Source organism: Thalassophryne amazonica, chromosome 1 (genome assembly GCF_902500255.1).
Source record: "Thalassophryne amazonica chromosome 1, fThaAma1.1, whole genome shotgun sequence".
In the NCBI taxonomy this organism is placed as follows: domain Eukaryota; kingdom Metazoa; phylum Chordata; class Actinopteri; order Batrachoidiformes; family Batrachoididae; genus Thalassophryne; species Thalassophryne amazonica.
In genome coordinates, this window is record NC_047103.1 from 128,778,983 (window position 1) to 128,795,837 (window position 16,855).

Below are 16,855 nucleotides of genomic sequence, written 5' to 3' on the forward strand. Positions count from 1 at the left end.
ATTTTAGTGCAATTTACATGTTTTAAAACAGCAAAAATGCTTTGCTGCAACCTGCGGCCCCTGGACCCTGGCTTATTTTCCTCTGAAAATCGAATTTGCCAGTCTCATCCCTGAACATAGATTTGTGAACAATATTTGAGAGAAATAGGTCTTGTGTATATAGGAAATGTTTTAGATCTTTAAGTTCAGCTCATGAAAAATGGGAGCAAAAACAAAAGTGTTTTTATATTTTTGTTCAGTGTATATAATGTTATGGCATGAAGCAAGCTAAAAACATGGACAGTAAACCACTTTTTATCACAACTAAACAAGTGAAAATGTCATTAGAAATGTGTAGTAGCTTGGATCCATATGGAGCTAATGTGCACATTTTCCTCAATAAATGTAAAGATACTGACTTTCATTGACCGATTAGCTACTTACCTGAGCCTCACAGTTTTCCCACTGTGCAGCTCACTACTCAGTCATTACAGGTGGATTGCTGATGAGGGGTTTGGTTTCCAGGAATGAGCCCCTGTTTTTCTCATTACAGATGTGATCGAGTATACAAAAATGATAGGTGACAAAGTTGTCCTCAGCCCAGGTGCTGTCTCTGTGACAGCCAAAATCACACGCATCCTGTGGAAACATGGCAGTGACATGGCTGTGGACTGGGATGGACTTGGAGATGTCGATGCATATCGTCAGTTCAGAGGTATACTAACACACTGGGGTATTTTATGATTTGGTTCCTAGGTGGAATCAAATAGATTACATAGGTTATGACTCATACAGTGGCTAGAGTTGTACTGATTTGTGAAAGCAACCTATGTGGTCAGTACTCTCTCAGAACCTAATCCTGTCCTTCATGTTGTATGTTTGAAGAGCGAGGTTCTCTAAACCTTGTCAACGGGGAGCTGACAATCACAGGACTAAGTCCAGAGGACAACGGAGAGTACACACCAGAGATCAATGGTCAAATTTTCAGTCCCGTTCATCTTAAAGTCTTTTGTAAGTAGTAATATGAAACACTAGATGCTGGAGGGGTTGATTAGGTAGGCAGCAGTTGTACAGTTTTTCTATAAAGTCAAGACAGTTTTAATCGAGGTTAATCAAGCTACATTTATGACATTTCTTTTCTAATATATGAATGAAATCATTGCAATCTGTGAGTCCACATGTATTGTTTACATGAGAACAAAAATTTTAAACTGACTTACTGTATTTTCCAAAGTATAAGATGCACTTGTCCAAAAATGGCTCTTTAAGAAAAAAAAAGTATTTAAGGTGCACTGGGATACAAATCACACTTACACTTCTTGCAACAAGAAGCAAAATTAATTGCTGCATTATTTATTACCGTGGAGGGTATGCCATCTGCTGATGACTCTTGTGTATAAGGCACACATGATGTTACAGAGCACAGCTAACAACCTAATTATTGTTACTGAACCAGGCACAAAGCGTGAGCAAAGTACATCTTTGAGCAACTGATTATACTATCATATGTGAGGTGAACGTGCAGTGCAATTAAATGTTTGAAAACGTGGTGCATTATTCATTATAACAAACACCACTTCAGCGATCTGAAGCCACAAGCTAATTAATCATGTGCAAAATGTGAGTAATCTGCTTCTTTCAGTCACTGAAGAGACAATCATATGAACATGCAGTGCTATTAAATGTTTGAAAACTCTTTTGTCACATATTTGAAGAAGATAATGTTTATTTACTTGTTGTTCAGTTTTTGCGCAGGACTCTTAAAAAAAAGAATTATCCTTGTTGTTTCATATAGTCCAAATGAAATATCTTCCAAATAGAAGTAAAAATAATATATATATCTAATGTCTGCGTCAGTTGTGCACAGCATCGGTGGTGGGGGGGCAAGCTTGAGGAGGTGAGAGTGCAGACTGAGCTGCAGCCAGACAGTGTGCACTCTGATTATTCTTCTAGTTTATATTTCTTCTTGTGCTGTGCTGCAGGTCTGCGCTCTGATTTCTGTTATAGTTTATATTTCTTCCTGTGACCGCGGAGCTGCAGCCGGCGTTCACGCGCATGCGAACCATCCGTGAGGGGACGTGGAGATGTCCGGAGTTATACTGGATATGGACATGTCCTGTCTCTGGCAATCAGTCTGTAAACATCACTTACGGACTTTATTTAACACAATCGTGAGAGAATTTGAGGAGGTGAGGAGCTGCAGTCAGGCTGCAATGAGCTTTTTTTTTTCTTTTAATTGTTCACATGTGCTCTTTGAGCGGGGTAGTTTTACTGCATTGTGTACACGGTCTAAAAAGTTCAACAACAATCCTGAGTGATTTATAGTTTGGCAACAATGGAGCATAGCAGGAATCATTAATTGGCATTGGGTAGCGTTATATTGTGTGGCATCCAGTCACATTAAGTACCATTAAGTTGCCTCAACTTGCGAGAAAACTACTTCCTTTCTGCGTCCTGTGTTTGACACAAAAAAATTAAGCATGTTTAGTTTTTGGTGTGCGTTTCACTTCGCCCTTTGAGTCCCTCACTGTGTTATGGCGTTGAGCTACTTCAACTCGGCACTAGGTTGCATCAACGTGGCATCATCATGACACCGCATGATGCAACCCAAAGCAGGCCCAGTGTAGCAGACCGAACGGTCCGCCCCGAAAAATCGGTCTGCCTTTTGCATCTGCGCATGCGTCATTTCGGACTACAGCAGCATGTCTGAGATGGAGTCTCTTCACTCAAAGTGATCAAATGGATGAATGGGATTGTTAACCATCAGATGATAAAGGTAAACCCTCTTAAATCATTATAAAGTCAGTATTAAGCAGAAACTAGGCCATTTTAAGCAGAAACGAACAGAGCCTCGTTAGGAAGTCTTCCCTCTTCCCCTGGTTATTTAAAAAATAAAAGGCAGTTTAATGTGGTTTCTCCTTTCCACTGTCATGAAAATGTACAGAATTTCGATTTTTTTCAGTATGTAAGTTGCACTGGACTATAAGTCGCAGGACAAACTAGTAAAAAAAAGAAACATAAATAAGCCAGTTATACTCTGGAAAATATTGTAATTCAATGTAACTTTTAAAAACTGAAGGCCACTTGGTTGAGTGGTGAAACATATTGAAAACTAATCCAGTTGCTGTAGATGGAATGTCTAGATATCTCCTGCCCAGAGAAGCTTCATCAACAGATATCAGTCTGAATGAGAATGGGCACTCAGAGAGGGCAATACCTGTGCCTTACATGTTTGACACAGATTCATGCAAATTGTGATTAATTGATGATGTAATTTGTGTTTCTGTGTGGCTTTGGCATTTGGTCAGTTCTGCACAGAACTGAACTATTTTATTGACTAAAACACAAAGGTTTCCTGCCACTATTTTGTCAAAAATAATACAGAGGTTCTACATTGTGAAACAGAAACTTTAACATACACCGGGAGAATCCAGGTGAAACTATACATCAACAAAAGCAGTTTCACAGTTTTAATTGTCTCTTTCTTCATCAACAGCTCGTGTCCCAAAACCTGTTATCTCTGTAATCTGCAATGATGACCATACCTCCTGTTCACTGAAATGCATTAAAAACGGCACATACACTGGACCACTGGTGTACAACTGGAAAATAGGGGACCAAGTGAAGAAAAATTTAGCTCAAGTTCTGAATGTTACAGAGGTACTGTATATAATTTCATTTGGTGTAATGCAGCATTTTAATGAGGAAGAGTTCCCCCCCGCACCATTCCCAAAGTTGTGTCTCATCCTCAGACTTGAATGGCTAGAATTTCATGATGTTACAGTGTGCAGAGCAAAATGACATGCATGGCATGATCGAGAGGTAGACGCAGTGCGATCAGTGAGGGTTAGTTATCAGCCGTTACAGCCAGATTTCTATAGTGCCTAGTTAGTCTTTGAAAGTCCCAGGTGCAGTTGTAGGAATGCAACGTTCTGTACTGAGACTGTGAGGTGGTGGGAAGGATAAGTAAAGCTACATGTCATCAGCATACTGTCATGCAAAAAGTAAAATAAGCTGATGTTTCTGTCCAGTGAGGTAGAAGAGAAGTGGCCCAAGCTTTAATCCTTGTACTCCAGTTGACAAGCAGTGGATGTCAGGCTAATATTTATTCCATTTTTAGGAGGATATAGGCCGTCATGAATTTTCCTGTGAGTTGGAGAACCCAGTCAGTCGGGAGAGCAGCGATCCTGTCCGCATTGCCACCATCAAGAGTGAGTATTTACACATTGATAAAATTGTCATTATACAGAAGTGAAAGTGCAAGAAACCGAGGAATTGTCTGTTCACAGTAACAAGCATGTCTATACATCTTAAGAATTGGAACATAGTACAACAGTTTAATTTCAGACAAAATATGCTCTTATGTTTAATACTGTGTCCAAAGGGGGTGGAGGGTGGGGTTTTTCAGTCATGAAAAGGTAAAATTTTATCATTCTTACATTACACTGACTTTCTCGTTGCACAAAGCGTTGCGCAAGGCAAGTGTCATTATTAAGGGCCTTTCACACCGAGCGCACAAACGCGGCTCACATTGCTGTAAAACCCATTGTTTTCAATGAAAAGCATCGCACAAATGCTGCTTCACGATGCGAAGCACAAAAAACCGAGCTTGTGCGACGCTCCAACCGGGAGCGCGCAACCACCGCTTGACCTCAAACTTCAGACGCTGTCAAAGTTCACCCCAGTCCAGCTTTCACCAGTGCGTGCTGTGACGTAGCTGCGTGCGTCCAATAGAAACGAGGCATCAGGCCAAACACTGAAGACAACAGTGCAGAAATGTGAGAAATCAGAAATGTGTAAAATCACACATTATACACAGCAGTTTTCGAAAGAAAATCCTTACAAATATTTTTTTACCTCAAGATTTATTTCTGATTAGTGTACATTTTGAAGTTAAACATTTTGTTGTATGGCTGGGGGGCCTGGCTGCCTTTTTGTTTCTGTCTTTTGTTTTTCCTTCCAGGTGGCTTGCATTTGGGACTGAGTGGCTGTGTTGCTGAGGTTATCAGGACCTCACCCTGATCACCTGCGGCTCATCAGGACTCACAGCTGAGGTGCATCTATATGGATTGGAACATGGTGGCATTTAAGACTGGAGTATACAGTGTGTATTTGCCAGAGACTCGACCTTGTGACCAGACGGGTGAGATCGTCGTCTCGGGAGCCATCTCATCATCAGTGGATGCAGAGAACGTCCAGGGTTTGATGCACGGTCTATGAAAGAGGAGAGGGTGAGGTCTCACGCTCGTCAGCACACTTCCTGAGGTACGTTAGATTTTGTGACTAACATTTATACAGTCAGTAAATGTGGTGTCCCTCACACCTTTATTATATTGAGCTGTATGTTAGTCATGTATCGGCTTCCACTGCAGTGGAGTTTTGTGAACTGGATGTTCCATGCCTGCAGGTTGGGAAGCTGATTAGTAATCAAGCCAGGAAGTGTTTGCTGTTTGTGTACACCTGTAGTGTTCTCTCTGTGTGTAGAGTGTGGACTCACATAATGGTTCCTTCTTTCACAGACTCGGTTTGTTGCGGCCACCTGGGGGGTGTCGGCGGGGTCCTTGGGTCCGAACAGCTTCTGGCTCCGGACCGTTAGCGCTGCTGGGAGCGCACCACGCCAGACCGCACTTTCTTTTGTATATTTTGTATCACTGTTATGTATTAAATTCAGTTAGCCTTTGTACCGTGCTCTGCTTATTCATACTGGGTCCTTCAAACGCTGGGTCGGTTCTCCGAGCTGCGTCCGACACATAACACATTTCTTACATCAGAAAACTTGTAATTAAAATAGTTTTAAATAAATAAAAAAGATTCTTTAGAAATCTTTGATGTTCATCTGTAAATTGAAACCATAACTTATCTGTTGTTGTTTCAGATGAAATGATTTCTTAATTAATATTACAAGGAACCATCAACATTTATTTTTAGACAAATAAATGGCATGAAAATTAATGTGTACAATTTTAAGTCTGGTAGAGTCATTCATTCATATCTGCATTTCAACAAGAAAAACGACACAGTAAATAAATATAAATGTTTATTGTACAGTTGAATGTAAAAGGTTGGGCACCCTGATGATTTCCATGATTTTCCTTTATAAATCATTGGTTGTTTGGATCAGCAATTTCAGTTAAATATATCGTATAGCAGACAAACATAGTGATTTTTTGAGAAGTGAAATGAAGTTTCTAGTATTTACAGAAAGTTTGCAATAATTCTTTAAACAAAATTAGGCAGGTGCATAAATTTGGGCACCCCAACAGAAAAAATACATCAGTATTTAGTAGATCCCTCCTTTTGCAGAAATAACAGCCTCTAAACACTTCCTATAGCTTCCAATTCTGGTTTAAGGTATTTTCGACCATTCTTCTTTACAAAACATCTCCAGTTCAGTCAGGTTTGTTGGTTTCCAAGCATGGACAGCCCGCTTAAAATCACATCACACCACAAATTTTCAATAATATTCAGGTCTGGGGACTGAAATGGCCATTCCAGAATGTTGCACTTGTTCCTCTGCATGAATGCCTTGGTAGGTTTTGAGCAGTGTTTAGGGTTGTTGTCTTGTTGAAAGATCCAGCCCCGACGCAACTTCAACTTTGTCACTGATTCTTGAACATTGTTCTCATGAATTGCTGATATTGACTGGAATCCATGTGACCCTCTGCTTTAACAAGATTCCCAAGCACCTGCACTGACCACAACAGCCGCACAGCATGATGGAACCACCTCCCAATTTTACGTAGGTAGCAAGTGTTTTCTTGGAATGCTGTGTTCTTTTTCCGCCATACATACCGCCCCTTATTAAATCCAAATAACTCAATTTTTGTTTCGTCAGGTCACAGCACTTTATTCCAAATGAAGCTGGCTTGTCCAAATGTGCTTTAGCATACCTCAAGCACTCTGTGGTGTGTACGCAGAAAAGGCTTCCTCTGCATTACAGCATCATACAGCACCGCTTTGTGCAAAGTGCGCTGTAAAGTTGAATGATGCACAGAGACACTGTCTGCAGCAAGATCATGTTGTAGGTCTTTGGAGCAGGTCTGTGGGTTGACTATGACTGTTCTCACCATCCTTTACTTCAGCGTACCTGAGATTTTTCTGGGCCTGCCACTTCGGGCCTTAACTAGTACTGTGCATGTGGTCTTCCATTTCCTCACTATGTTCCTCACAGTGGAAACTGACAGCTTAAATCTCTGAGATAGCTTTTTGTAACCTTCCCCTAAACCATGATGTTGAACAATCTTTGTTTTCAGTTCATTTGAGAGTTGTAGAGGCTCCCATGCTGCCACTCACTAGAAGAGATGCAAAGAGGGGAAACATTTGCAAAAGGCCACCTTAAATGCCCTTTCTCATGATTGGATTCACCAGTGTATTGAGGTCAAGGGTCACTGAGCTTACCAAACCAATTTTGTGTTCCAGTAATTAGTGCTGAATGTATTCAAATCAATAAAATGACAAGGGTGCCCAAATTTATGCACCTGCCCAATTTTGATTAAATAATTATTGCACACTTTCTGTAAATACTAGAAACTTCATTTTACTTCTCAAATATCAGTGTGTTTGTCTGCTATATGATATATTTAACTGAAATTTCTGATCCAGACAATCAATGAATTATAAAAGAAAAATCATGAAAATGATCAGGGGTGCCCAAAGTTTTGCATACAACTGTAAACACAACAGGATATGATGCAACAATGACTGCACTGTGTGTTAATTAGGATTTGTCAATGTGACATGAATCTCATGATGAAATCATTTTTTAATTTAGTCATTTCAGCATTTAATTACGTCTTCATTGACTGTGATTGCTTTTAATGTTGCAATCAGGACAGAGTAATTACTAAATTATGAAGTTGGCTATATTAGTGATTGTGAATGCTTTGAAATTATGTACAATAGGGTTGGGGCTTCTACCTGTGCAAGTACTTTGAACTTTGACTTCATGGACATGTCTAATGATTCATTAATTTAATGTTAAAATATAGAAGGAAACACCTTTTTCAAATAAAAAAAAAAGTTGCTCTTTAACCCTCAAGTGACCAAGTGGGGTCATTTATGACTTCAGGCATATATTTTTGTGCACCATTTTTCTAATTTTAATTTAAAAAATATTCCTATCATGAATTTGTCAATCTATTTATCCTGTATTTGTTCTGAGAATTTTGCAAGGATCGGCCGATACATGTGGCAAGTATAATCCAAACTTGTGCGGGTTAAGTTATGACCCCCGGGGTTAACGAGCCTTTATTTTATTTACAAGTGTAGCAGCAGGTTTGAGTTTTCAGAGATGACAGATGAGCTGGACTCTCAGGGACATTTAACCAGATGAAGGTCTCCTCTGCAGCTTTAACCTCTTGGTGGACTTTTTGGAGACAATTTCCTCACATTTTGAAGAGCAGATATGTTCTCTTCTTCCTTCTGGACTTCAGGTTTTGATGTTCAGCTCCGTCAATGGAAGTTTTGAGGTGCATCTGTATTTGCAAAGTTCTCTGCACAGAAAATGTTGAAATGTTCCTGATGTGGGACAAGTGAAAAATATATTTCTTAACTATAAAGAAACACAAATCAGTGCTGTGCTATTTTCTTTAACTTCTGATGACTAGATAGATAGAAAAAAAGTTATTTGAAGTTGAGACTGTTCTTGGAGTCACAACAGTAACAATTAAAAAACTATTGTGTAGATTTATTGTTACTTGGCCCCACAAATCTTAGAAACATGGTGTCTAACCAGATGCTTACTCTGGATGGCATTACACTGACCTCTAGTAAAGAAAAAATAATATAGCACCTTCAATTGCACCACAGATTAAAACAGTTAAATGTGGTCTATTAAACATTAGGTCTCTCTCTTCTAAGTCCCTGTTGGTAAATGATATAATAATTGATCAACGTATTGATTTATTCTGCCTAACAGAAACCTGGTTACAGCAGGATGAATATGTTAGTTTAAATGAGTCAACACCCCCGAGTCACACTAACTGTCAGAATGCTCGTAGCACGGGCCGTGGCGGAGGATTAGCAGCAATCTTCCATTCCAGCTTATTAATTAATCAAAAACCTAGACAGAGCTTTAATTCATTTGAAAGCTTGACTCTTAGTCTTGTCCATCCAAATTGGAAGTCCCAAAAACCAGTTTCATTTGTTATTATCTATCGTCCACCTGGTCGTTTACTGTGAGTTTCTCTGTGAATTTTCAGACCTTTTGTCTGACTTAGTGCTTAGCTCAGATAAGATAATTATAGTGGGCAATTTTAATATCCACACAGATGCTGAGAATGACAGCCTCAACACTGCATTTAATCTATTATTAGACTCTATCGGCTTTGCTCAAAAAGTAAATGAGTCCACCCACCACTTTAATCATATCTTAGATCTTGTTCTGACTTATGGTATGGAAATAGAAGACTTAACAGTATTCCTGAAAACTCCCTTCTGTCTGATCATTTTTTAATAACATTTACATTTACCCTGATGGACTACCCTGCAGTGGGGAATAAGTTTCATTACACTAGAAGTCTTTCAGAAAGCGCTGTAACTAGGTTTAAGGATATGATTCCTTCGTTATGTTCTCTAATGTCATATACCAACACAGAGCAGAGTAGCTACCTAAACTCTGTAAGGGAGTTAGAGTATCTCGTCAATAGTTTTACATCCTCTTTGAAGACAACTTTGGATGCTGTAGCTCCTCTGAAAAAGAGAGCTTTAAATCAGAAGTGTCTGACTCCGTGGTATAACTCACAAACTCGTAGCTTAAAGCAGATAACCCGTAAGTTGGAGAGGAAATGGCGTCTCACTAATTAGAAGATCTTCACTTAGCCTGGAAAAAGAGTTTGTTGCTCTATAAAAAAGCCCTCCGTAAAGCTAGGACATCTTTCTACTCATCACTAATTGAAGAAAATAGAATAACCTCAGGATTCTTTTCAGCACTGTAGCTAGGCTGACAAAGAGTCAGAGCTCTATTGAGCTGAGTATTCCATTAACTTTAACTAGTAATGACTTCATGACTTTCTTTGCTAACAAAAATTTTGACTATTAGAGAAAAAAATACTCATAACCATCCCAAAGATGTATCGTTATCTTTGGCTGCTTTCAGTGATGCCGGTATTTGGTTAGACTCTTTCTCTCCGGTTGTTCTGTCTGAGTTATTTTCATTGGTTGCTTCGTCCAAACCATCGGCATGTTTATTGGACCCCATTCCTGCCAGGCTGCTCAAGGAAGTCCTACCATTATTTAATGCTTCAATCTTAAATATGATCAATCTATCTTTGTTAGTTGGTTATGTACCACAGGCCTTTAAGGTGGCAGTAATTAAACCATTACTTAAAAAGCCATCACTTGACCCAGCTATCTTAGCTAATTATAGGCCAATTTCAACCTTCCTTTTCTCTCAAAGATTCTTGAGAGGGTAGTTGTAAAACAGCTAACTGATCACCTGCAGAGGAATGGTCTATTTGAAGAGTTTCAGGTCAGGTTTTAGAATTCATCATAGTACAGAAACAGCATTAGTGAAGGTTACAAATGATCTTCTTATGGCTTCGGACAGTGGACTTATCTCTGTGCTTGTTCTGTTGGACCTCAGTGCGCTTTTGATACTGTTGACCATAAAATTTTATTACAGAGATTAGAGCATGTCATAGGTATTAAAGGCACTGCGCTGCGGTGGTTTGAATCATATTTGTCTAATAGATTACAGTTTGTTCATGTAATGGGGACTCTTCTTCACAGACTAAAGTTAATTATGGAGTTCCACAAGGTTCTGTGCTAGGACCAATTTTATTCACTTTATACATGCTTCCCTTAGGCAGTATTATTAGACGGTATTGCTTAAATTTTCATTGTTACGCAGATGATACCCAGCTTTATCTATCCATGAAGCCAGAGGATACACACCAATTAGCTAAACTGCAGGATTGTCTTACAGACATAAAGACATGGATGACCTCTAATTTCCTGCTTTTAAACTCAGATAAAACTGAAGTTATTGTACTTGGCCCACAAATCTTAGAAGCATGGTGTCGAACCAGATCGTTACTCTGGATGGCATTTCCCTGATCTCTAGTAATACTGTGAGAAATCTTGGAGTCATTTTTGATCAGGATATGTCATTCAAAGCGCATATTAAACAAATATGTAGGACTGCCTTTTTGCATTTACGCAATATCTCTAAAATCAGAAAGGTCTTGTCTCAGAGTGATGCTGAAAAAACTAATTCATGCATTTATTTCCTCTAGGCTGGACTATTGTAATTCATTATTATCAGGTTGTCCTAAAAGTTCCCTAAAAAGCCTTCAGTTGGTTCAGAATGCTGCAGCTAGAGTACTGACGGGGACTAGCAGGAGAGAGCATATCTCACCCGTGTTGGCCTCTCTTCATTGGCTTCCTGTTAATTCTAGAATAGAATTTAAAATTCTTCTTCTTACTTATAAGGTTTTTGAATAATCAGGTCCCATCTTATCTTAGGGACCTCGTAGTACCATATTACCCCATTAGAGCGCTTCGTTCTCAGACTGCGGGCTTACTTGTAGTTCCTAGGGTTTGTAAGAGTAGAATGGGAGGCAGAGCCTTCAGCTTTCAGGCTCCTCTCCTGTGGAACCAGCTCCCAATTCAGATCAGGGAGACAGATACCCTCTCTACTTTTAAGATTAGGCTTAAAACTTTCCTTTTCGCTAAGGCTTATAGTTAGGGCTGGATCGGGTGACCCTGGACCATCCCTTGGTTATGCTGCTTTAGACGTAGATTGTGGGGGGGTTCCCATGATGCACTGTTTCTTTCTCTTTTTGCTCCGTATGCATCACTCTGCATTTAATCATTAGTGATCGATCTCTGCCCCCCTTCACGGCATGTCTTTTTCCTGGTTTTTTTCCCTCAGCCCCAACCAGTCTCAGCAGAAGACTGCCCCTCCCTGAGCCTGGTTCTGCTGGAGGTTTCTTCTCTGTTAAAAGGAGTTTTTTCCTTCCCACTGTTGCCAAGTGCTTGCTCATAGGGGGTCGTTTTGACCATTGGGGTTTTCATAATTATTGTATGGCCTTGCCTTTCAATATGGAGCGCCTTGGGGCAACTGTTTGTTGTGATTTGGCGCTATATAAGAAAAAGTTGATTGATTGATTGATAGTAATACTGTGAGAAATCTTGGAGTCATTTTTGATCAGGATATGTCCTTCAATGCGCATATTAAGCAAATATGTAGGGACTGCTTTTTTACATTTGCGCAATATCTCTAAAATTAGAAAGGTCTTGTCTCAGAGTGATGCTGACAAGCTAATTCATGCATTTATTTCCTCTAGGTTGGACGATTGTAATTCATTATTGTCAGGTTGTGTCCTAAAAGTTCCCTGAAAAGCCTTCAGTTAATTCAAAATGCTGCAGCTAGAGTACTGACGGGGACTAGAAGGAGAGAGCATATTTCACCCATATTGGCCTCTCTTCATTGGCTTCCTGTTAATTCTAGAATAGAATTTAAAATTCTTCTTCTTACTTATAAGGTTTTGAATAATCATGTCCCATCTTATTTTAGGGACCTCTTAGTACCATATCACCCCAATAGAGCGCTTTGCTCTCAGACTGCAGGCTTAGTTCCTAGGGTTTTTAAGAGTAGAATGGGAGGCAGAGCCTTCAGCTTTCAGGCTCCTCTCCTGTGGAACCAGCTCCCAATTCGGATCAGGGAGACAGACACCCTCTCTACTTTTAAGATTAGGCTTAAAACTTTCTTGTAAACGGACTCTCCCAGGCACACAGGTGTGATGCTCCATGGAGATGCAGTTAACAGCTGGGCCAATGACGAGCTTGGGAGAGAAAATGGCTCGCTCCTCCGTGACGTCACCAGGGACTGGGATGGGATTCCCCTCTGTGACATTGACGAAGCTGGCAAGATTGCTCCCCGCTTCCTCATCCGGGCTGCTGGGTTCCTTGACAGACCTGTGAAATAAAGTACAGCCATTAAGAGTTTCCCCCACCCTGGAGCCTGGACCCGGCTCTGCAGGAGAACTGGGCTTCTCCAGCATTCGCCCTAGTGCTGGCTTCAGCAGATAGCTGGCTGCTTCTGTTGCTGCCGGCTGAATTTCTCCACTGCAGACAGAGGTCCAGCGTTTGTTCTTTCTTCTCCGGGCCCCTCCCGAGCCACGGTTGTCGTCCAGTGCTGACGGAGAGCATGACACACCAGCTGATGGAACGGGAGGCAGAGGAAGCTGGGACTGGGCTGTGAGGACAGGACTACACTCCCAGAGTCTGATCCGGGAGCTGGAACGCCAGCCTGAGGACTGTCTGGGGGAAGGGCGGTGACTGTATGCAAACTACTAAGGGAATGTCTCAGAGCTGAGAAAGCAATTGTTCTGGAAACCAGATTGTCATAAACGGCTGGTGACTGCAGTTTAGTCAACAGTTTACTGATTTTGGTAACGATGGAACGCAGAGCAGTGTTGGTTTCAGCCTGACCTTGAACAGAAGACAAAAAACTGAGTGGAAGCAATGAAGCTGTGCAAATCAGCTGCCTCCGGAACAGAGGATGGTTCTTGTAGGTGCAGTAGATGTGGCCAAGGTGGACGGCAGATTAATAAAGGTTTCATGATTCGAACTAGAGTGAGACTCCTGGAGGGTGTGGCCAACAACTACAACAGTGTCAGGATTCCATCAATCAAGTTTATGAGACCTGAAATACCCCACGGGGTCACGTGCCCAATCCGAGGGGTTGTCCTGCTCAAGTAGTCCTTCTAAAGAAAAAAGATCAGGAAAAAGATCAAAAGCCCATGGGTGGGCATCCACCACATCCCATGCCGTATTCAAAAACTTCTTCCTTCACCTAGGAGAGTGACAACATTTTAAAAGAATTTAAACAAAGATGAAACTGTTCACCAAACCTAGTAAAGGTCGTCAAATCCAGGGGGCTGCCTGCGAGGTTTTGTTTTGGGAGGACTATTCTGTTATGATGTGGGAACAAGGAACTAATCAGAAATCAAACTTCAATATGCAGGACAGCTAGGACACAAAAGGTAAATTCCAAAAACAGTGTTTTATTAACAAAAGATTAGCAAAGCACTCCATCCAGGGGAGAGGAGGTTTGAACAACAACAGTTAATATTCATTGAGGTGATGGTTACCCCAAAAATACAAAAAGGTGAGGACTGGAGTTCGACAAAAAAACAAACTCAACCCAGTAAAGGCGAGGGAAATCTGGGACGTGAGGAAGTGAGGATTAAATCTAAGACAACCAACAACAAAGGGGAATGCAAAAATCCAGAACTCAGAACAAAAAGGGAGTGCAAAAAAAATCCAAAACTAACTACTCACTGAAATGGGAGCACTGGAAGACACAGGAGAACAAGACTGCTCGCCACAACACCCAAAACAATGGACCTCCAAAGACCAACCCCAAACTGTGACCTTAAATAATCAGCTACGCTGATTGAACCACAAGTGTGCTGATTACATGGCAGAACATGTAGTAACAAAAGAGAACAGCAGAGTGCAGCAGAGATGAAGAAACAACCAAACGTGAAGATGACCAAACCTCATGAAAATGCACACAGGACAAAACCTACATAAGGGAAATGCAATGTAATGAAAATGAACATAATGAGAAATAAAGACTGGACTACACTAAAACTGAATAAGAAAAGAGTACTCCTGAAAGCAGGCACACAGACCACTGGCAGACGGGACAAAAAGACAAGCATACACACAATGATAAAACAGCAGCGCATTCATCCATATAACGTCACACACACCCACAGATGACAGACTAAGGTGTACACAGGAAACAGACTAGATGTGACAGAAAGACAGAGGAAGACGTCCATGCCCACCACACTCACAGTGACAGAGTGGAAGAGGGACGTGTAGCACAGTTCTACATGCACTGGCGTGCAAACCAGAGGTGGTACAGACATGACACAAGGACTCACAGAAAGACATGAGCTATGAGGGAACAGGACATCAGATCAGAGACGTAACACAGGGGGACAACTAAAAAAAAACCCTAGCCACAGACCAAACCCCAACAGTTTTATTTTCATAGCCGCTTCACCTCCGCCGGGCTGCTTCACCTCCACCCAGCCTAACTCCAAACAGTCACTGAAAAAAATCTCCCCCCGGGGGTAATGTCCTTCACTTATTCTTCTGCTTTTGCTCCTAATCTTGTGGTTATGACTCCCAGACTTTTTCGCTATTTTGGGGGAGAATACACGACTCTTCACAAGCATGGTAACTATGAGACTTGTTCAACCTCCGGCACAGAAACAAAAACTCCACCCCTATACACATTCTGTACATGCAGAAGCGACAAAATGATCGCACTGTGCGCTCAGTGTGAGAGGTCCTTTAGTCCTTCCCGACGCAGTTGTCATTTTTACGGCTAGCGCCCAGAGTCTGCATACAGTCATCTGTGCACAGTTGGGTCTTGGTCTTAAAATGAAGTGTGGCCAGGCGCAGTATTGGTGCATTATTACAGTGTACGAACAAAAAGCGAAACTGAAATGGAATTGGAAAGAAAAATTAAGAAAAAATAAAAGTGGCCACTAATGGAAAAATAGAAAACTTCAATAACTTTGGTCTATACCATTTTTCTGTTTTCTTGCTGCAAGACATGGCTGGCATCTGTGGATTACCGTAGTTTGAGATATTGGGTAGTTTGAGGAAAAGGCGGTGTTGCAGGAGGCGCTGTAAAGCATCAAGTTAAGGAATTGTGGCAAATGACTGCTGCTGCCCTCGGCACGCTGAAGTTTTGCTTTGACACTTGCGCAAAGAATCCTTCACCAGAGAACCTCTCACTTCTCAGTTTGCTATCTAAATAGCAAAGCACTGGTAGGTGTTTCTTAAAAGCAGTGGCAGGTGTAACTATGATTGGCTTATTTTAACTTGCTCCCAAAACATACCTATGATTAATAGAGTAAATACAACCTCACACCCTGCAGCTTACCTTATGCTCATATTACACACCACGTAAATAGCAAAGTGAATTTGGACAGGGCCAAATGTACTTGCACTATACACTTTGAATGATGGCCCCAGGTAGTCAAGATAGGACCCTCAATATCTGCTGTTTCAATACGTATTTTTAGGAAGTAAAAGTTATGTTAATTGACATGCAAGTGAACAACAGTAGAAAACTGTTTACAATATAATTGCACTTAGGGTTGTCGTTGTTTTTGTGTTTCTGAAGGTAATGTGAATATCCATAGAGGAATCATCGTGTTCATAGCTCTGCTAACAGCTGTAGCAGCCGTGATTGGAATCCACAGATGGAAGACAGGTGAGAAAATACTCAGCATACGGTTTGCATTTTGTTAAAATTAGGGCTTTTGTGGCGGCTGCCCCCAGGCTTTGGAATAGTCTCCCCTTTCATATTAGATCGTCCCTGACCATTGAGACTTTTAAATCTTCTTTAAAAACTTACTTCTTTTTTACAGTGTTTCCCAAATGAGCTAGTGCATTTTTATTTTCTTTTATTCCATTTTTATTTATTTACTTTTTTGTCTGCTGTAAATTTTTTTGTTTTTAACTCTTATTTATTTATTATTGGGTGTAACCCGGTTCCCATTTTTATTGGGAAGAAATGGTTTGAGAGAGGGGTCAAGGAGGCATTCTTTGTGAAACGTTTGAAACCAAGCCTTAACCGGGGAGGGGGTCTGAGACACGCTTTATCCCCTGTTTACAATGGGGTACTCAGGTCAAAGCAGTTTGTCTTTTGTTCATGGTAATAAGTCATTCACGTCATCAGCAGAGTCGTCAAGGGAGCCATCAGGAGAGGGTCCGTCCCATCATTAGGAGGGACAGCTGCCCTGTCATTAGGAGGGTGCTAACTAGAGCACAATAGGTGCTAATTAGAGCTATTGTTTAGTCACTAGCCTATAGCAGTCTGCCTCTCGGTAGGAGGGGTCTG

The 16,855-nt window shown here is 40.9% G+C and overlaps 1 protein-coding gene across 3 annotated transcripts in view; it reads left to right on the top strand.

Annotated features, from left to right (window-relative positions):
* Window positions 1-16,278, top strand: part of LOC117514064 (carcinoembryonic antigen-related cell adhesion molecule 21-like) — a 28,122-nt gene extending 11,844 nt beyond the window's left edge. For all 3 annotated transcript variants that reach the window (XM_034174366.1, XM_034174372.1, XM_034174362.1), the window contains 5 exons: window positions 533-694; window positions 865-990; window positions 3,476-3,639; window positions 4,100-4,190; window positions 16,136-16,278. In XM_034174366.1, coding sequence (XP_034030257.1) covers window positions 533-694; window positions 865-990; window positions 3,476-3,639; window positions 4,100-4,190; window positions 16,136-16,263 — 671 coding nt within the window. In that variant the 3' untranslated portion in view covers window positions 16,264-16,278. The remainder of the gene's footprint in view (window positions 1-532; window positions 695-864; window positions 991-3,475; window positions 3,640-4,099; window positions 4,191-16,135) is intronic.
* Window positions 16,279-16,855: the final 577 nt, after the last annotated feature.